General features: G+C 41.3%; 2 protein-coding genes across 5 annotated transcripts in view; both read right to left on the reverse strand.

Annotated features, from left to right (window-relative positions):
• cdca2 (cell division cycle associated 2) lies at positions 1–14122 on the reverse strand. 4 transcript variants are annotated; one of them, XM_044364787.1, is made up of 15 exons: positions 13773–14122; positions 13109–13298; positions 12766–12902; positions 10394–10559; positions 9825–9979; positions 9216–9380; positions 7570–7699; positions 6437–6768; positions 6010–6061; positions 5828–5902; positions 5281–5417; positions 5041–5103; positions 4733–4801; positions 1908–2073; positions 1–1708 (listed from the first exon to the last, which is right to left on the reverse strand). In XM_044364787.1, the coding sequence occupies exons 2-15, from the start codon at positions 13296–13298 to the stop codon at positions 735–737; spliced, it is 2811 nt and encodes a 936-aa protein (XP_044220722.1). In that variant the 5' UTR covers positions 13773–14122; the 3' UTR covers positions 1–734. The 4 variants fall into 4 exon arrangements, with proteins under 4 accessions (XP_044220722.1, XP_044220721.1, XP_044220720.1 ...); XM_044364786.1 differs by having other exon boundaries at positions 5041–5106; XM_044364785.1 differs by having other exon boundaries at positions 4733–4804; positions 13773–14121.
• Positions 14123–16911: 2789 nt separating this feature from the next.
• The window catches only part of sema4c (sema domain, immunoglobulin domain (Ig), transmembrane domain (TM) and short cytoplasmic domain, (semaphorin) 4C), a 94676-nt gene continuing 89742 nt past the window's right edge, over positions 16912–21845 (reverse strand). The window contains exons 16-17 of the mRNA XM_044364788.1: positions 19113–21646; positions 16912–17867 (exon numbers count right to left, since the gene is read on the reverse strand). Coding sequence (XP_044220723.1) covers positions 20751–21646 — 896 coding nt within the window. The 3' untranslated portion in view covers positions 16912–17867; positions 19113–20750. The remainder of the gene's footprint in view (positions 17868–19112; positions 21647–21845) is intronic.

Here is a 21845-nt window from a genome sequence, read left to right on the forward strand (position 1 = left end):
TAATAAAGTGTCCATACAGGCAAGCAAATCATTTAATCTGAATCAAAACGAACTTTTTTTAGACATTTCAGGAAACTCCTTGAGAAGAGACAAATTTATTTCTAATTTGAAGACATTTTCAATGAGGCCGCTGCAGACAGGGAACTCTTCTGGACATTTTCTGTATGTGAACAGTTTGGATCACTGAAGAAAAAAAACAAAAAAAACAAACAAAAAAAAAACATACTGCAGTGAACACAAATAAACAATTATTCAAACCCATGAATTTGATTTCTCTGTGTGAGGCACATTTTCTGCCTCTATTACTATTCTATTATTCCAGTAACCTCTAGCCTTGTCTGACAGATTGTGAATGCAGTACAGCCTCTTCATCTATCCACAAACACAAGATATTGACTCAGAGATGCTCGATCCAGTGACTTTGGAGAGTGAGACTGAAGAGGCACTGTGATTACCAGCTGAGTGGTTGGATATTGATTAGGAGGTGGTCAGCAGAGATGATTGGGCTCTCAGTGTATTGACTGGCTTGGTTAGGGAAACTGGATACAAATTACTGGTCAGCTCTAATAATTCACAGGGAACAAAAGCATTAATGTTTTCTGCTAATATAAAACAGACTGTAGTTTGGAAAATCATTCCATTCAATTTTAAGAAAATGTATGACGGTGCAATGAATGTATTAATCTTAGTTCTGGTTATAGGCAGACAGTGTCCCATGTTGTCAGTGTAAAGTCTCATGAAGCGTTGTGTTGAATCTCCTCTGGGAGTAAAGGCTGGACAGGTAGGGCGGTACAAAGTCGGCGGCTGCGGGTCCTCCTGTGGGCCTCTTTATTGGAGTCAGGGGACGTCCGAGGCAGCCAGACGAGACCTGTGCTGTTCTCGGCATTGCTCTTGTTCCTCAGACTGCGCCGGACTGAGCGCTGCCCTCTAGTGGCCACAGGTTTGAACACATCCTCAAAATTAAAGTCAGCCTGCCAGGGGGCAAGGTCCAAATTGGGTACTTCCCCCTCTTCCTGGCTATCAGTGCTTGACCCGTTGTTTTCCTGCTGGCTTGCCGCTTCATCTCCCTTCTGCTCCACAGCATGGTTCCCCTGCTCTGGTAGGAGTGAGCTGTACATAGAGCTCCTCCTGCCTCTTTGTGTACCCTTGGTCTGCTTGTCTTTACTCTGTGCTGACTCTGCTGGCACACTCAAACTGTTGGATTCTTCACATAAAGGTGGGCAGGCTGAGGTGGGAGCATCTAGACTAGCATGACATTCTGATTTCCCATCTGAGTCTGTGCAGGGTGTGTCAGCAGATGTCTGGACATAAAGTTCTTCAGTGTCTACTCCCTCCTGTTCAGGTACCGTTTGTTTCAGTGAGGTTTCTGTTGACGCCTCTAGATTTGTTGAGGTTTTGTCTTCACAGTGCTCGTCTCTCTTCTCTCCAGTCTGGTCCTGAGGCTCCTTGCCAAGCAGGTCACCATCTGAAACACTGACCTTCCTCCTCTTTAATCCTCTGACCCTTGGCCCCGACAGCCTCCTCCCCTTCACTCTGGTGCTTTCTTTACTGGAGTTGGGAGATGTGACTGAGGCTTCTGGAGGAGTTTCTAAGGCGTTTGTCGCAGTGATGTCACTTATCTCTTGAGTGTCATAAGCCACTTCAGTCATGGGGTCATTGGTGACTGATTCTCCCATTTCCAGAGTCAGGTGTGGCTCCTGATTTGGAGCTGGTAAGAGAAATAAGGACAAGACAAATAAAAATGACATTCTACCAATCACTGCTGGCTTTCACAACTAACTTTTAAGGAATCAAAAATAAGTTTAGTGATCAACAAAGTTTTCTTTCCCAAACAACACAGACGCAAAATCCATGATTGTTACTTTTAGAACTCAAAGATAAAGTTGGTTAGTGTCTGCATGTTTTACCTGTGCAGCTGTTAGTGGCAGCCAGCTGTGCTGCTGGAGACTGGCTGATGAAGGACAGCCTCTCGGTGATGGGGCTGAGGGTTGGGTTCTTGGACGCATATTCCCGAGAGCCATATAGGGAGCGGTTTACCTCCTTGTTGAACCGACGTGTTGCTGTGGCAGTCATCTGTGGAAAGACAATCTGCCTTGTTATAAAGGTTTGTACTGACATTTTAGACCAATATTAACTCTTATTAGCTGGTTGACATCCAGCTCTGATGTGATACAGAGTAATTATTTAATGTACCCTTAATCAATACTACATGAATATAATTACACTGATTTGATTCTTGACAACATCTTCAACAAATCAGCAAAAATTTGTAAATGAAACTTTTGACAGCATTTTAGTTGCAAATTCATTATTGATCATTTGTGATGTGAAAAAGTAAAAAAAAATAAAAAGTTTGCCATCCTGGTATTAGTTCAGTCATAAAATCCAAATGCACCGCAAAGCGTCTCTCCTGCTGGCTGCTGACAGTGCTGTCAGCCGGAGAGTCAATCACACTGGATGGTAGAGACGCTGGTACGCGTCTGTTTAAACAGGGGAGCGTCAGAGCTCGGAGCAGGAAAGACAGTCTCACTGCACTGTGTTGCGCTGCTGTCCTCTGCTTCCATCATCTTGCGCCCATTCATTCTGTACAAGCAATGGCCAATGGGGAAACTCCAACACTCGGCGGACCGACCAATGGTGTAACTTCATCTCTCACGGACAACCGTGGTTATAGGGCTGATCTGTGGCCGGTCCAGCCAACAATTAGGAAACTTGACCACTGCATTTGCAGGAATATTTAAAAAAAAAAAAAAAAAAAAAAAAAAAAAAAAAAAAAAAATCCATCATGTAGTGCAATACTTTTACTCTCACTGATGTGATGTCAAGTTCATGCGTTGTCTTTTCCTCATCCGGATACAAAGATGTGATCATATACAACAAAACAAAAGGTTAAATGCTAATTTAACATGTCAATTAAATCCCCCAACGATCCTTTCAGTACTGTGGATAGCGCCACTTGGCAAGAGATGCATACTTCATTTTATTCTCTAATGCTCAACAACACCAGAGTGAGCTGAGAGCACAAGCGAGAGAGAGCAGCTGTGGTCAAGCAAGCTAGAGAGTGAATGAAGAGAGTGAGAGGCTGTAACAGGAACAAAGCCGTGAACCAGATAAAACATTTTCTGATTTTTTCACAGTGGTGTGAAAAAATGTTCTAAAGCACAAAAAAAAAAACACACCCATACCTACACACAAGCCTGCAGGAAGGTGCAGCATTGCTGGATTTTGTGTGATTGCAGCCGAAGCAAATGCTTATGCTGTCTGCTGTGGCCTCTCTGCTCTGCGTGTGTGTGTGTGTGTAGCTCAGTCCCGCCCTCGGTCAAACAGACACACAGACAGCAGAGGAGCAGCACACAGCATCACTCTGCACACAGCAGAGGAGAGACAGAGAAATAGGGGAAACAATGAAGCACATAAAAAAACCTGACATAACCTGGTCGCTTTGCTACAAGTTCCGACCTTACACCTTGCGCGCTATTATTGGTTGGGGGTTACACAACCACTGCCCAAACATTGACACCCAGAAACTTTCCGAACACAGCAAAATAATAAGAAAATACAGGCAGAGAGCAGAGTCTCTGTAGAAACATACACTGCCACACACTTCTAGTGGGTCATAAGTGTTGACAGAGGGATTACATTTGTAAATCTATACATTGTTTTTTTTTTAGGAAAATCCTGTACATCCTGCAAAATCCTTTAAAGTTAAATCAGCTCTGATCATATTGTGAAATCGTTTCACTGCAAAGTTATTTGAATAACGTGATTGACAGCAACCTATTTAGACTGATACAAACTACAAAGCTGTTAGAGGAGTCACACTGAAAGCTCAGTAAATTGACCGTTGTTACAGCTCCAGCTATCCAGACAGCATACTGCCTACAAATAACTGGCTTCATGTACAGGGAAATATACTGGAAACTACAAACTACCTGTGGCAATTTTACACTGAATAATACAATTTGGACTGATGAGAGTAGTTAGCGAAAAGCACATCATCATTATGTGCACTCATTTGAATTGACCCATTCATTAATTAATCTTGTCCTGAAGGGCTTAAAGGATAAATTTGATACATAGCCTGTATTTTTCTTATTGTCAGTATATTCCATGCAAAGACCAAAACCAACAATGAATTGATCTTAGTAACTAGTATTGTCTGTTTATCCAAAGTGTGATATAGCTCCTCTGTGCAGTAGACCTCCAATGTTGTCTAAAAACTATGAAATATACATGTCAATGAGCCACACTGTTGCACTGGGTGAAAGTGTCCTTCATTACCGTGAGCATGCGCGCACGAACACACACACACACACAGTAGTTTATTTTGAGTAAATCCCACATTCACAGTCCTGCTGCCAAGAATACTTACTAGAGCAGCAAATCCACTGCTAAAAATACCCCCCCCCCAAAAAAAAACCCCCACTATTTACTCCTGATTGGGTAATGTTTACTACAACTATAGTGCCATGCTAGGGAATTAATTTAAGATTGTATTATGGCATTCCAATGATTTATAATCATATAGTCAGCATGATAAATCTGTGTAGGGGCAACACTAGAGTTTATGACTTATCATACACACGGTTCTTTTCCTCAACTGCAGCAAAGTAAGTTGTCGTCAGATTGCACAGCTATCAGCTCCATAACTGCCTCTCAGAAAGACCTGTCTGCAGATCCCTCTGTGAAGAGGTGTAAAAAGAAATCAAACGAGCAGACTCGGCCAACTCACCTTCATCTTCCCAGAGGCCGACTTGGCAGCAGAGCGTGTCGACCTCTTCACCGGTTCACTCTCCTCTGGCTGCTGGGGGAACAGAGAGTTGGCATGAGGATACATTACATAGACTGTCTCTCTGCCACACTCTCTCATGGAAAGTGGATATCTTCAGATGTGATTAAGTTTAGATCCAGTGGAATTAAACAACAGATTAGATGGGAGCATGTTATGACCCCGATATTATTAAAAAGACAACCTCATCTGGTAAATGGAGATTTCTACAAGGGAGATCAAGATGAGGGCAGTTTGAGGTAATAGCAGACCTTTCTCTTTCGACTGCTGGAGCGAGCTGGAGCCTCAGTGGCAGATTCACTCTTTGGTCCTGACTGCTATGGGAGAAATTTAAAAGTTTTTGGTGTATGAAATGGAAATTTCACAGTACAGGATTCTATAGAGCATAGTATTAATTACACTGGCAACAGATGTTGCTAAAATATATCTTGTGCACCCACAGTGACCTATACAAGGAAGAAAAAAAAAAAAAAGCTATAATGGAGGCAGACCTTTTTCCTTCGGTTGCTAGATCTGGTTAGGGCTAGAGCTTCAACATCCGCTTCAAGTTGCCTCTCATTCCCTGGCAAAGATACAGGCTCATCCAGGGTGTCCATCTGGGTGTTTGTGCTTGGTTTAGTCACAGACTCTGAGGAAAAAAACCTATAATATTACAGCTGAAATGACAACTGTTTGTCACCTGTCGGTAACATGAATTCTGTGGGTTAGCATGGTAAATAGTATGAAACACTCACTAAACGTATAAAAAGGGTATTGTACTATCTTTGATACTTGCAGTGGTCGAACGTGTGGTTTTTCATTTTGACCTCCCTGATATTTAGCTGTTTCTATACTTGCAGTCTGGCAATTGGCTTGGTTTCTTAGACTGACTTCAGAATGAAAAACCTGAGCTGTTCAAGCAACACACAACAAACCTAAATATAATTTCTGTTAAGCCTTATAGCTTGATACATGAAAGAAAGGAAAAGGTGTAGAAGAGGAGCAATGAAGACATACAATGACAATGAAAGTGATAACGGAAGTATTACAGTAGTTCACCTGTCAGAATCTGAGAAAGAGACTCCTCGTGGAAAGCAGTGTCTAAATTCAACGGCTGGGTGTCCCACATAAGTCCTGAAAATGTGACAAATGGAAATAGCTGTTATACAAACTGTGGTTGACTGCCTGCTACTACAGACAAGACACTATAACTCTCAGAATCAATAAACTGAATCATCAACCTGTATCAGCCGCCCCTGCAGAGTCAATCTCCTCCATTGAAGGGAAAACAATCTAAGAGCAGGAAATAGAAGAAACCGTCTGTTCAATTATGACTTTAACACATACAATCTAGACCAGATAGTGGGGTCATATATTGTGGGATAGGCCCCTAACTGTACAGTACATGTTCTTGTAATAATCTGATGTCCCTGAATCCATGTACCCACCAATTAACAGTAAACCTGCCCTTCTCCCACACCAAGGATTCACTTAGAGATGTAAGTAATGTGGAATTTAAATCTAATTTAACAATCACATATGTCTTCAGAACTGTCTGCAGTTGTAACTTCAAACTATACTAAGAAAAAAATGAGATTGGGCAGACAAAAAACAAATAGATAACAGAAACTTTGCTAATCTGAAAAACAACACTGGCACCATGGCTACCTTTCCATCCTTCTCCTCACTGTCCTCTCCCACAGACTGCATTCTGTAGCTGCAAGGCATCACAAGCGTAGGGGAGGCACCGAACACAGTGGGGCTGCTGAGGTCTGGCTGAGCTTGTGGGGTCTGGGGTTCACCCTTCTGTGGTGTCTTCAGCAGCGAACGCAGCTTTAAGCTCCCACCTGGCGTGAGGGCTCTGGCCGGCGTGCCCCCCTTCTGTAACGGGGTACTGGGGGGCAGGTTTTTATCAAAGAACTCCGGAGAGAGTGGACCTCCAAAACGCACCTGCTTCTTCTTCTTCTTTACTGTGGAGGTTACAGAGGAACCATCCTCTCCTGCACAGACAGGAAAACCTTGAATGCATAAATAAGCCATTTTCCTATTGCAGGCACACTGATAACACAATATATGGAGAGGCAGGAAACAAAGCTAATTGCTGTCAACTCCTACACTGTCTACTTAGATCTTGGTGTGTTATTAATATTTGGGAAAACATCTTACTGAAAACATCAAAAGAGACAAGCTGATTAACAATTGATTTATAGTTAAGGGTGCCTGCAAGTTTAATGAACATAGATTCAAGGTTTTAAGACATTTTCATGCCAATTAGAGAGGAAAATATTAAAAGAAACTCAAAACAGAAATTGATCAGAAGATATTTTGTATGACCTACCTGAATTTTATAGCTTAACTGAAGATATAATCCACTGTAGTTAACTGTATGTGGGACATTTAAGTACTATCTGGTTGCATATTAGGGAATTATTCCTATACATTTGACAAGTTGCAGCATTTTCACACAACTAGAAAAAACCTTTACAGGGGGAAAGACATGAGCTGAATTTGCTAATGCAAGTACGAGAGTTTGTGAGTGATGGACGCTGATCCCTACACTGCACAGCTGGCCTAATATTTACTACCTATAATGGCATTTCATGTAACACATCTGGTGTTCTCTGATACAGAAAGCTCAAAGAATGTTAAACATGAATTTCTTTGAAAATACAACTTTGCCAGTCTCCAGCAATGAGGAATGGATTCACTGCATCAATTTTAGCTCTGTGCTTTTTTTAACACAAGCCTCAAAGACAGGCCAGTTACTGGAGCATGGCCCACCAAGAGCAGTGTGTGTTTACCTGTGGGCTTCATCTCCAGCAGAGAGGGGAGAGAGGGGATGTGGAATGGGGAGGCAGGCAGAGCTGGTGATGCTGCTATAAGGTCATCAGGCGGTAGTCGCCTGGGGCTTTGGAGTTCAAACACGCTGTCCTGTTGAGAGATGAATACATGAGATCCCTCATTCTGTTGGACTGTAGTTCAAGTAACTTCACAGAACAGGTTAAGTAAGAATGAATGCTAGTGCAAAATTTCTGATACAAACATCAGTTTCAGTACATAGACTCTGAAAGGATACTGTGTGTGAACTGATCTTAACCCCCTATTTAATATCTTCCCTTGCAATATTCTAAACTGATCTGCTGATAAAAAGTGTTGAATATGTCTACATCTTGTTGTGAGGACCTTTTAAAAAAAAAACCTGAACAACAGCTGTCAGCACTGAGCAGAAAGCCTTTCTTTTAGCTAATGATCTGTTGTTGCCTGCATCACCACACATGGTGAGTACTTGGCAGCACTTGGTTGAAGGAGGAAACTGTCAGTTTGGCCCTGCTCTCAAGCAGGACAAAAACACTGCAGGTCTGTGGTGTTAGCAAGAGTGTGCTATACCAAGCCTGTGGGCAAAAGCCTTCAATGTTTATTCAGAAATTAATGTGCTTGGTTTGTTAATGTTACAATTATCACGTCACTTGTCTCAGGATGTTTAAAAATGTTGAAATCTGATTGTGCTGTCGATCGCTCAACAACGCTTTGTTTTTGATGTTTTTTTTTTTTTTACCACATGTGAATCGTAGTAAAGTCATTCTGTGATTCAAATAGCATAGTCAAAGTGGAAGCCCTTGTGGGTCATAGCAAAAATCACTAAAGCACCCTTTCACACATGCAGTCTATTCTTAAATGTTCAGGAACATTTCCTGCATGGAGTCATGTGTGAATGGGAGCAGAGATCAATATTCAGAAAAACCCGTACAGCCAATTTCCCACCTCAAGACCTCATAACATTTCAGGGAAAATGCCGGTACAGCTGTGTTGTGAATGAAAGCAGTAACATTTCAGGGACAAGTGTGTAAAGGGTTAGGACGGTCTAACTAAATACGCTTTCATGTGGAGCGCGCGAACCAATCACAAGACTTGACATGTGGGTGATGTACTGAGAGTTGAGCGGTGCTTGGTTTTGTATTGTCTGTTTTCAACGTGGCAGCAGCGTCACAAACTTTCTCATATTACGGCTAAACAGTACACTAAAATATGTTGCTGGAAACATTTGAGGTGAGAAATAGGCAATGTAGTAACAGAATCTTGATTCATATTTGATCTGCCTAGTTTGAAAGTTTGGTCTGAATTTCATGAGTTTCATCCTCTTCTTCTGTTGAGTTTTATGGCAGTTGGCATCCATAAATGTTGCATTACCGCCATCTGCTGGACTTTCCCTTGCCCAAGTATTCCTGTATTGCCATGTAATATGTGAGAAGGCGCAAGACGGAAATGTTCCTGAATGTAGCTGCATGTGTGAATAGTGAAAATCATTAGCGGTGCCCGAAAGGTTATTCCAGTAATTTACTGGGAACTACGTGTGAAGGATGCTTTAAAGTCTGCATTCATTTTTCTGTGATTCACTTGTATTTTTTGTGTGTGCATATGTGCGTTGCAGTATGGATTAGGACCTAACCTGTTGGTTGTTAGTAGGTGAACAGGCCTGAAGCTCAGGGAACACGAGTGGCTCAAAGTCAACATGGACGGGTGGGGAAATAAGAACAGCTTGGGCCTCTTCCGCAGTCTCACTTGACGGCAGTGGTCCTCTTGTCACAGTTTGTGTCACTAGGTCTGCATCCTCCTGTGGACATGATTAAGGGATTCCCACTGCTTTTATTCTGCTGCACTGCACTACAACAGCATGAAAACTACTACTGTGCTTACAGAAAATACAAATTTACCAAACTGCTGTTTCAATGCTTTGAGTGATACAGACAGTTTAAAATCTTGATGTGGTACTTTACAGAACACAAGTAGAAGATCCAAAAAGCAAAATGATGGAAAAAGATGTGATAATAAATAAACAAACCTCAGTACTCAGAACTTAAATCAAACTCTGTTTGCTTGAGAGTACTTGTTTTTCTTTCTGGATGCTTGCAGTCAAAAAATCCCTTGTAGCACTGAGATCTTCCATTTGTAAGAGTTAAAAATAATCAGCGGATTCAATGTAAGCCAAGTACGGAGAGGTACAACATTTTCGTTAAATTATTAACAGCAGTCAAGTAAGTACATGGTCAGAGTGTACCTCCTGCTCCTTGAAATTCAAGTGGAGGATAGGAGTTCTGGCCTCTCTAATCTCGACCTTGCAGCCTTCGAGGGGGCCCACGCGCCTCCTTTTGCTGGGCGTGGGCGTCATCATTGGTGGGAGGTTCTCTTTTCCTCCATCAAGGTTTTTCCCATCTGGGAGGAAAGAATCAACCCATCAAAAAGACATGTTATGAAAACATACAAAAACAAATGGGACTTGGGGACACCTCAGTTGAATTAGAAAAAAAAATCTCACATCAAATAACCATTTAAAAAAAACAACAAAAAAAAACACAGCTTGAAAAACAACTTGAAGAAACTTGATCAAAGGCAAGGAGATAAAGTAAAACTTGAGCAACAAACAGCTTAGAAATCAGCACATTGAAGAGGCTGACCAAGATGTGACTGCTGAGATGCTAAGATGTTGTCAGAGCTTATACCATGCTATGCATTAATCCATTGCTTTGCTTTTGAACAGTGCCTCCAGACATCATAAAGAAATCCTAGTGGCATAGATCCTTGTTGAGAAATGAAACTATTAATCCTGTGGCAATGAGGCAGCCTCACCAGACAGATAATCTCTTGTCTTGATGCATCCTCCAGTGCTGTTGTCCTGCCTTGGCATCGGATCACAGACCTCAGTCTCCTCCACATCCATCAGGCTCTGGAAGGAAGCCATCTTCTGCCTCAGTGTGGAAGCGACTCGGGGAAGGAAGGGGCTACTTTTGACAAGCTGAGAGATGAGACAGCAAAAACAAACATATCTGTTCAGTGATGCAGCTTGACAGGTCATAGACTTCTGAAATTACAAAAGTGGTATTACTGAATGGCATCACATCTATCACATACTCCCTCCACATACACAATCTAGGAATATTATGGTTTACTTTGCTGTGTGTCATCTAACAGGAAAGTCACAGTGAGTCAGATGCTTGAGAATATTCTGTCCTTACCATTCACACAAGAATAAAAGAATACTTTCCATCAAGCGACATTTGACCCAAAATATATCCCTTTAGTATCAGACACACCAGAGGCAGACTTGAAAATTGTAGCTTTTCACAGTACCAAAAGACGCTAGACAAACACTTAAAGTCTGCGTAAAGGAAAATCAGATGGCGGCTTCGGCTTCAGCACCGGCTGTGCGGCTGGGAGTCGCCGGCCAGAGGGAGAGCATTTGCCAGGCAGCGCTTCACCAAACAGCTCAGCTTGAGAGGCATTCTGCTCCAAGGGTGACGGCCACCATGAAGCCACCAAGGACTTTCCAGCAGAGAAATGAGGAACGTTAAGTGAACCAAACTCAGTTTAACATAACAGTGATTGGTGAACAGTGATCATCCATGTTGCTTGCCTTACACCCACAAACAAGGCCCATTTTAAATTGTGTATTTGTATACCGGAGTTCGACTGTTCAGTTGGGCCGTGCTTTCAGCGCCTTCAGTGGACCCCCCAGTGTTTCAGAGCAGAGAATACTGCTCATTTTTCCACTATTTTAAAACCTAATTTTATATCCTTGGTGATTTTTTTTAATCATTCAAATTTGGCTCGGTGATTAATTACACATTTTTCTGTGGTGTGACAAACTCAGAACACATATTTATTATCGCTTTACACAGACTTTAAACCACTTCTGCAGCATAAACCACTTCTCTACTGTCCATTATATGCTCATCATGCTCTAAACATGCATAGTTTTGCCAATATATAGCTTCCATTAGGATCCTTATCACAAGCCATTTGTGCCAGCAAACAGGCTGATGCTATTGGTTTAAGCTTTTTTGTGCCCACCTCCATCCCTTCATTTGTCAGAAACACACCATCTTAGCCAGTGAGAGCTAGGATAAGAGAGATGTGTATTTAAAAATTGAAACTATAGACAGCTTTATAGCTATGTAGATAAAAATTCTAGTGTAAACAAACCTTTAACAGCATCAGAAAACATTAATAAGTTAGACTTAGCTCTTTTCTATTGTTAGTCCCAAATAAACAACTTGTCAAACATATTTTGGTAGAATGATGACATTCCAAAATATACTGAGAATTACGATGGATGACAGAGAAGTGGATTATCTTATAGGAGTGGTTTGAGAAGATTCTATTGGAGTCTAGTGAATACTTTTGTTATGCCATGAAAACATCATGTCATTCACACTGTCACAGCGGGTGTGCCATAATTTTCTGCTCTGCTCCTTTCATTAAGCTAATGTTGATGCATAAAGGTACTGTCAATATCAACACTTGATAGGTTCGGATAATGGCTGCACACAGCAGTTTTAGTGTTGTTTGTAAGGTCTGTATCTGCACACAATATCAGTAAACCTACACAAGCTACTGTAGGTTACATGTGTTAGAGTAGTCTGACATGATGGCGCATCTGCCCTCAGGTCAGGATATGGTAATAATTTTACTGAAGCTGATGTGCAGTTCAATGAGGTGTGTTTACAAGAGGCTCTGTTTACATGAAGCAAATTACTTTTTTTTTTTATATAAATCAAACATGCATTGCAGACAGAGGGCAAGTAAGTGCAAGCTTCACATTAAATATTTATTAAATAATTATCTCACTGTGTGCCTGTATGTAATTAATGTGTGAATGTGGTACCGGAGCCAAAGGGCTGATCTGATCTCAACTCATCTGTCATCTGGTGAGGCCCTCGGGAGTTCTGTTGACAGCAAGTTTTGTATAAGAGTGCACATATATGGATATGTGGATGTGCAACACTGTATGCACAACTATATGTATTGTGACAGTGACAGTATTTGTGTGTTTCTCAGAGAAAGGATGTTGTGTACAGTATAAATAGTATACACCACCTTCAATATTGACCACCGAGAACCAACCAAAAGCCACTGTATGTAAGGTAAACACTGTCTCACACTCCAATATGATGTGACACATGTGCAAAATTTGCTCCACTGTATCCCTGGAAGCATCTCACCTCTGGAGTTCGGTGGGATGGTGGAGTCTTCATTCTCTGTTGTGCCATGAAGCGGATGAGGGAGTTTGTCTCTGGGGAGCCCCGCACACCAACACTGGACCTCCGCCTCCCCTTTATTTGTGCTACACGAGACTTATCTAAAGCAAGAGAGAAATAAATGCCACTTCAGTAACACCCAAAAGCTGCCATATATAGGAAATACAAACTTCACCACTTTACCTTTACAGTCAATGTAAAGTTTCTCTATATCTGCTAGTGCTTTGTTTACAAATGTGATTGTGCTCACACATTCCTTTTTGGATGCTTCAAATCCTAATATTGCAGATTATAGCAGTCCTCTCACCTTTGCGGTTTGATGATATTGGGGTGAAACTCTGGACAGAGATGCCAAACTGAGAAGGTGTGAGCTCGGAAAAATTCAGAGGGGCTGAAATGTCATTTACAACAGGAGGGGAGTCCTCTTCTGAGAAAGGCAACACTTTCAACCTCTGGTCTCCGTCAGTGCCAGCAGTATTCATCTCTGCGGTAGACATCTGCATTTAACAGTTTACGTACATTTGAATACATCTTATTATTCAAGAGCATCTGAACCACAAACAAATGTGCTGAGTGTTAACAGTAGTCAGTCACCTATATTTCCAGAATGCACTGTTTCAATAAGGCTAATCCTTGAAGGCCACGACAGCTAACAATAATATGAATTTAACATTTTGAATGACCAAGATTCATACAAAAAGTTCCCTTGACTTAGCAGGATGCTAATATAGCTAACGTTAGTTGTATACTCCCATTAACATAGGAAAACATGCTAATATTAACTCAAAACGTCCTGCATTTGCCTCATAATAAAGGCTTTTATTTAAGTTAATATCGCTGACTGGTAACTTGTTTAACGTTAGTTTATCATGCCAATCTCTTCACAATGGACGTTAGCAACAGTAAGTTAGCAAAAGTAACGCTAGTACTGGAGGTAACGTGTAAATAATGACAGAAAATAAAACACTTACCTTTTACATTTAAGGTAAATTATATGGGTGCCTGATGTTCAAAAAATATATAAAAACACATATGTCGACTATAGTATCATTAAAACGCCACTGATACCTCAATTCATGTTCACGTAAAATGAAAACAGTAAAAAGAGTGATTCAAATCACCCTCCACGCCAGAGCCAGCGGATGTGTATGGATCCCTCCGCGAAAAGGTCAGCAACGCTCAAAAACAACGAACGCTCACACCACTTCAAATACACGCGTCGTGTTATCTACTCTTGTTTATACATATGCGAATAAGTATCAGGAGTAATAAAGACACATTTTGTTTTTACATATCGATGAAAATTGAGAAACTGTGTCAATCGTAGGAACTAACTTCCGTACTTCAAGGACCGCAACGGGACCGGAACTCGTTTAATATGAATTGGCCAATAGAAATCTCAGACAGTATATCACGTGTCCTCCAAAACTCAAAGCAGGATAAATGGAGAGCTGCTTGCCTGCACTTGCTTTATTTACTTGTACTTTGTTAAGGGAATATGATAATAATATTAGAGAAGCAGGCTTGTGAATGGAGTGCGGCTAGTTTGATAAGTTCACAAGCAAAACTCTTTGCATTTCATTGAAATTTAAGGACAACAGATTTACTGATGTGCACTTGTGATCAAATCAGTTCCCCATTAGTTTAGATTCATACTGAGCAAACACTGATCCATAGCCAAGGTGCATAGAAAAAGCATGCAAAATCAATCATTCTCATGTTTTGGGGTAAAAAAAAAAAATGATCCAGCTGGACTGGAACCTCGACTGTCCGGCCTCATCTGCTGTTGGCTGTCTTGAAACCAAACAGCTGGGGCTCAACTGCGTCCCTCACAGTCAGTTGGTTCATAGCTGACCTGATGCTCAAAGTTAACACTCCCAATCTGTTTGCCAGACAGGTATCTATTAGCATTTCTCAAAGACAATTTGTCTCATTGGAGGTTGTGGCATCCTGTATTGTACTTATTCATTTAAATACTCACCACGGGCATTGTGTCACAAAAGCATGCTTCATGTCCATTCATCTGCTGTTCCTAAAGATTTTTAATGGAGGTAATAGTTGTGATAAATAAAAGTTGGATAACTTGTGATGTTCAGTTGCTCATAAGTGAGACAACCCAAACAGGTGGACAAACTGTGGTCTGCTATTGAAAAGCTCAGTAAACCGCCCCCCCCCCCCCCCCCCACACACACACACACACACACACAGTCACAAACACACAAAGTTCCTGCTTTTTGGGGGTTTCAGAGTCTGCAGCACAGCTGAGTACACTGAGATCAGATGCGACTGTGAGCCTCTCTCCACAGCTGGGACTGTCTACCACATGACATACGTGGCTTCTTCTGTTGACACCAGGCAAGGCTGTGCACATTGTTGGAAGCTTGACCGTTGTTGTTGTGTGCAGCACAGACTGGGGAAATGAAACTCTAGACATTCACAGGTGAAATAACCCTGCATGTGTCTGAGCTCCTTTCCAAAATCATCAAATCATTAAAAAAATTGTAAGTATTACTGTGAAAAAATGGAGAATAAGCAACACAACGATACATGAAGTTTTGGAAACAAAAAGACTTAAAAGTTTTGATAGAATCCACCTATTTATTAGCCAATCATCTACTCCTATTGCTAAAACTTGGGGTTGTGAGTTATAATGTTTCTGCACAGGTATTTAAAACTTTCTTTAGGGTTTATAGTTCTCTAAGACCCTCATTTTGTTACAGGAAAAATATTCCATGTGATTCTATAGTATAACTGTAATTTAAATTAAAACTGTGTCGTCATTTAAGGGGTAACAATCATCAGTCAGTTGTTACTTGAAGTTACTTGAATTAATGATATATTTGATGTCATTTCAGAATTGTGTGTAATTGTCAACAAGGCTTAGACTTTCTTTATTCTATTTATTTTCAGTAGGTTTGGTCAAGTTTGTATCAGTTGACGGAGAATGTTTCAACAATTTATCCACCGCTTTTATTATCTATTTTGACTTCTCCGCTCGCAGCTAGTTCTCATATACTCTCAATCTAAAAACATAGTTTCTAATGTTACAGTTGACTCAGGTTGGTTGGAGATGTGTCCTTGTGAAGTCAACCAAACATAGCTGGTAGTTTATTGTGTATTGTGACAATAAATCTATTAAAGCTGATCTTCTCACCTATTTGTAATACTATTACATTACAATATTATTTATTTTCCTCCTAAACACATGTTGATATATATATATTTTTTGTCCTAAACATAACAGCTTAATTATTTCCTGAGATACAACTATCCTTGGTTGCAAATCTCTGCTTTAAATCAGTTAAAATATGGAAACAAAGTCCAGTGTTCACCTTTTAAATTCTTTATGCATTAAAACTGTACTCCAGTTATTTAGAATTCCACCTCCATTAAGTTTGGGGACTCACAAGAGGCAGATTCAAAAAGGAATGATTAAAATTGATACAGCAGAGGCCAAGATATCCTGGGCCAAGCTCCCAAAAACTTAAGTCCTATATTTCCTATAATGCAACCAGTGGCATATTTTTGTTAAGACCCTCCCTACCTACCTATGTCTTTTCACACCCCTATAGCGTTTTATTATTAACTTGTAACTGTCTCCAAGTCCAAGCAAAGATGACCCCAGTTACATCATCAACCCTGATGACATCACCAGGTTTATTTTCTCAGAATCGGAAAAACTCCTCCAGAGCCACAGGAGATATTATACAACTGTAGTCAAATGTTGAATAATACTTCTACTAGTAATTGGTGGACTTCCCCTTTAAAAAATAAACTCACACAACTCGTGTATATCTCTATTTTTATTTGTGTATATATACACATATAAAAAATAAGGACATATGTACAATGATAATAAATATCAACATGTTTGTACAAGTGAAATAAGTTACTTAACATACTTTAAAAACAAACATAAAAGATCAATAACAGACGAGCAAAAATGGGGCAAAATAAAATCGGGGTGATACACAATAATACAAATTATAATGCAAGGAAAACAGCAGAACTTAAAGCCTTGTGTGGGGGAAACTGTTATGAGCAAACAAGTAAGAACTGAAGAAGAAATGCACATTAAGTACATCACACATGCATTTTTTTCAAGCTTGAGACCTATTCCTTTAAACATCTTTTTACTTTTTTGCAACATGTTTGATTAGAAAGTAAAGCCTAATTGTTAACAGAAATGTATTGAGATGTAAGCAAGTACCAGTAAAAAAAAAAGCTAATGTGTTTTTAGCTTCTGCTTCAGGGGATTTAATACTACTGTATGAAGTGGACACATTCTATCACTGATTGGCTTTAAATCAACAGTTACTTATTTGGTTTTTAGGGGCTGACAAATTAAATAATAGTTAACATTTTGGTACATTAAGCAGCCTTCATGAAGAGAAGGGATCATGGATCAGGTCCAGCAGATCACTACTGACATGTAAACAGGGAGCAAACAGTAAGTCCATCAGCCTCAAGTCTTTTTTTGCATTTTGCTTGAGGGAAAATGTAGCTGCAGATAAAATATGCAGAAAAGTTGCAGACATCAGCTCAGTGTAGCAAAGTGGACGGACTGCTGAGACTTAAATATCAATCTGAAATCAAATAAAATTAATTTAAGTATTTTAACAAGAACAAAAGCATCTGCAGTCTACTTTGGCTTATCTAAAAGGTGAAGAGGCACAGAAAAAGTAAACATGTTGAAATGCAGCCGTGAATTCCTGTACAACCCTTGAACCATAAAATCAGACATATTTTGTTTTTTTTTTCAAAGAGAACATTAGTATTCCACAATGTTAGTGTCTGTAAAAGTCCAAAAATGATCAATCAAAATGATGCACTTCTACAAGGATGATCATATCAAAGATGTAGAGTCCACTTGCAGAGGATCATGCAACACTAGGATGGAGCGCTGATGGCTGAGTACCTCTTCAACCTTGGGATCATTTTCATATTTTACATCTCTCTCAGCACTCTGTACACAATGGGGCATAACAAAGTATATTTGTCCTCCCCTTCCTTCTTGCTGTTCTCCTCTGGTCCCGACAGACACGTTCCAAAAACAAAAACCACCCCTGATGGACAAAGCATAGAAAGAGAGGAAAAAAGACAGACAAGTTAGCTAAATGCCAAAAAGTTAGACCTAATATGACTTCACTTTCCTAGTGTTGACTGTAAAGTTTTCTTGAAATGAGATCAGGAAGTAGGTTATATTTTTTAGGATATCACTGTATCACCATGAGAGTACTTTATATTTAGATCATTAAGTCTGGTGCTTCATGCTAGCACTTAAGCATACCCTACTATGCCATTGTAGGTGACTTAAGAAAAAAAGTAAATGAGAACTTGGAGCAATTGTAAAACAGGCAGTTTCGAGTGGGTTATTGGCAGAAAAGGTCTTGTTCACTGGCTGTATTGTGCAAGCAGAACATTTCATCCCAAAATCTTTCTTGGGTCAACTTATTTTGATCCTTGTATGATTGAAACATTTTCTTTTTAATAAAATGCTCTAGTTGTGCGCTTCAGGCAGTGTGATGGGTGTTTTCTTATCTTTTGCCATGAAAGTAGTTTTTCTGATGCACCTGTCCCTCAAGACTTATATCCTAGAGTGCACAAGGACAACATTTGATGAGTAGGGGATTGGCCAAATGGTGTGGAACATATGATATAACAACATCTCTGAGCACCAAAGACTACTTTATCTCTTCACATAAGAAGAGCACATTGATGATAGGACAATGATTTCATCTTAATGGATACATATTGATTTGAAACAGTTTAAAAAATAACATTACACTACATTAGCCATATTACATTTATGGTACTTCATTTTTTCAAATCTATAGGGCATATATGTATGCTGCAATAACGCCACCATTTCATTTATTCATTACAAGATCACCTTCCTACTGTTATGCTTGTCTCCTCATATCACTCAACATATGTGGTGTTACCTTGAAGGAACACAGGCATGCATGCAATCAACCAATGAGGAATTGTATCGTCTCATTTTAGTTTTGGGAAATACAATTATTTACTTTCTTGCAGAGAGTTTCTTGCTAACTGTTTCAGGTATAGCTTCATTTTTAACGGAAAGATATGAGAGTGGTAACAATCTTCTTTTATCGAACTCTCTGTAAGAAAGCTAATAAGCTTGTGCTAATACTGAGTCGAGCAAAGGGAGAGCCAGATAAATAAACCAAATAATTCTTAACACTACACTGAGCAGCACTTACAACCAAAAAGCTAAATTGGAAATTGTTTAAGGTTAGAACTTTGCTTAAATCTGTTTGCATGAAATTAATTAAGTGGAACAATACCTTTCACTGGTTCACGGCTGCTTCCCGCCTGAAGCCAGAAGCTTGTCAGCACGGCAGCAATCAGTCTGTCTGTCCATTCTTCCATCAACACTGCAAGTGTGTTCTTTTTGTGATGGTGTGTTTTACAGTGCTCTTCCTTAGTATATGTCCACAGTAGCCCCGGGTCAGTCTCTGGGCGTCGGTAAGAGGGAGGGGTTTCATGGGATTTAAGGGGGTTTCACAAACACACTGTAGTCCAGGATGGTTGGCATTCAGAGGACTGGTAGTGTGTGTGAATGAGTGTGTGGGAGGGGTAGTTTCCTTCTTGGCAGTGCAAGTTACCACCTTCACCAAACACGTAAGATATAAAGCACTTATTGAGACATCCACAGCGGTCGCAACAGTGAGGGTTCCACTACATTCTCTATGCCTAAAGTCTTCGCGTCAACTTCAATTTGGAATTAAGTGTGCAGTTATTGTCCTGCTGCTAAGAGCTGAATGCAAATAGCCTTTTCTTTTCAGAGGAGATGAACAAACGTCCAAAAGAGCTCAACCAAAACACTTATCTGTTCTACACTGTTACTCTAATAAATGTAGTATGGAGTGCACTTGTAGTATATTTAACTTGAAGGTGCATTTGAAGGTCACCGTGCAGGGCTGAGCGAGGAATGTAAGCGCTTGCCCTCACGCTGTCATTCACAGAGGGGAGCCATTAGTCACTTAATAACCGCTTGAAACACTGTTGTAGTCCGTAAGACATAGAAAAATAACAACAAGAAATGTCTTAATTCAAACCAACCATCACAACAAATTAAAGTGGAAGGGATCGAGGACTTTCTCTGGGGGTAAATACAACTTGGGGGGAAAAAACAAATTGAGCAGAGAAAGTCTTGAGAGATTGTCCTTCATTCAAAAACCCCCCTTGCGTCTTTCACTCCAATTCACTTCATTTTCCATTTAATTTCCTCTCTCTTTGTCTCTCGCTCTCTCTCCTCTCCTCTCTGTCCCACGCAGAGCTCCAGCTACGAGGACATGATTGTCGTCTTGCTTCGAGATTAATTATTCTTTTTATACCACTCTCACACTCTTGGCTCACAAATACAAAAAGGGAAGACGCACTTCCAGTTTTAAGTGCAGTAAAAGCTGAAAAGATCTCAAAGGAACAGAAGCGCAGAGAATCAGTTCAATATTTCCAGTCAGTTGCACTTGCCATTCCTCAACTGGTCTCAGAGGCTAAAAGCCTCACTTGGTCCACTCAACATAAAAGAAATGTGCCCTTCAGAAGACATGTAACGCCATTTGTTTGATTACCATGCTTGAGGTGTTCTCCTCTGCGTTCAGAATTCCTCTTTAAATACAGAATTTACACAAGGGCGATTGCACAGTGGAAGCAGAAAAAGTCCATGACTGCATGGTGCCCAGAACACAATACTTATAAGAGTGCATGTTGGCGAACACGGTGTACAAGTGTGTATATTTAACATGCTGTGTGCTATAAATGTCTACAGTGAGCCAAACAGGCATTGGCAGAGCGAGAGAGAGCATGGGGAATTGACAACATGTCACTGTAAGAGAGAGAGAGAGCATTCTCAAAAGGAGGGAGGTAGGTTGGTTGTTTTGTTTTTCCAACTCAGGTAATGGAGACGGAGGAGGACAGGCCTAGACGGACGACTCCTCAGGGTTCGCATCAGGCAGCACACTTCTCTGCTGCAGAGTGCGTCTCAGCTCTTCCTTGAAGGGACTGGAGTAGTCGTTCCCACCCATGCCCAGGCCTCCCAGCCCGCCGCCCCCAGCACCAGCCCCGCTAGCCCTCTCCTCCCCTGCTGTGCTCAGGTTGAGGCGGATGTAGCCATTGCTACCGGAGCCTCGGATATTGGTGAGGCTGAGACGGCTGGGGGAGTGGATGGGCTGGCCGGGAATGGCGCTGGGCGACGCCGTGCTGCTGACGCTGCTGGGCCCCAGGGCGTGACCGGGAACGATCTTCAGTGAGCCGTCTGAGTAGTAATAATTGGCGCCCGTCTCCCAGAAACGGTCCTCGTCGCTGGGCATCTTGCTGGGAACAAAGGTGGGTGGCTCCTTTGGAAGGGTGATGGGGTAGACCAGGGTGCTCTCCAGTGGCTTCATGTCAGCTCCCTTTCCCAGTGCCAGTTTCAGCCTCCTGCGCAGGTAAAGAGCTGCCACCAAGAGCATTAGGCACGCTGCACCAAGGGTGATGACCAGCACCCAGAAGAGCCCCATGCTGCTGTCTGGAGCCCGGGCCTCCATGAAGACCGGAGCACTGGCTACTACAGCCACCTGGTAGCGCTCCGTCTGAAACTTGACACCCTGCTCCTCTGAGTAGCAGATATAGCGGCCTGCTTGCATCGGACGCGCTTCGGGGACGACAAGGGCCTTGAGGGTCCGGTCAAAGCGTGGACCCCCTGCCTCCGGGTCACCCAACTGGAGCTCACGGTCGTTGAGGAACCAGCAGGGCTGAGCCAGGTTAGAGACCAGCTGGCAAGGAAGCACCATGTCTGACCCAACCACCACCGTTACGTTCCGAAGACGAGAGTGCTCTGCAAAAGGACACAAGGGGAGAAGGAGGGGAAGAGTGAAATAGACAGGAGAGGAGGGGTGGTTAAGTGTCATCCATAATCATTCCAATTCATATTCTGCACTAGCCAGCTCTCTCCCACTTAATTCAATTCATCCAGCTCAATCCAAATGTATTCACTCAGTCAGCTCAAGTCCAGTCTTTTTTCTTTCTACTGACTT

Source organism: Thunnus albacares, chromosome 2 (genome assembly GCF_914725855.1).
Source record: "Thunnus albacares chromosome 2, fThuAlb1.1, whole genome shotgun sequence".
NCBI lineage: Eukaryota > Metazoa > Chordata > Actinopteri > Scombriformes > Scombridae > Thunnus > Thunnus albacares.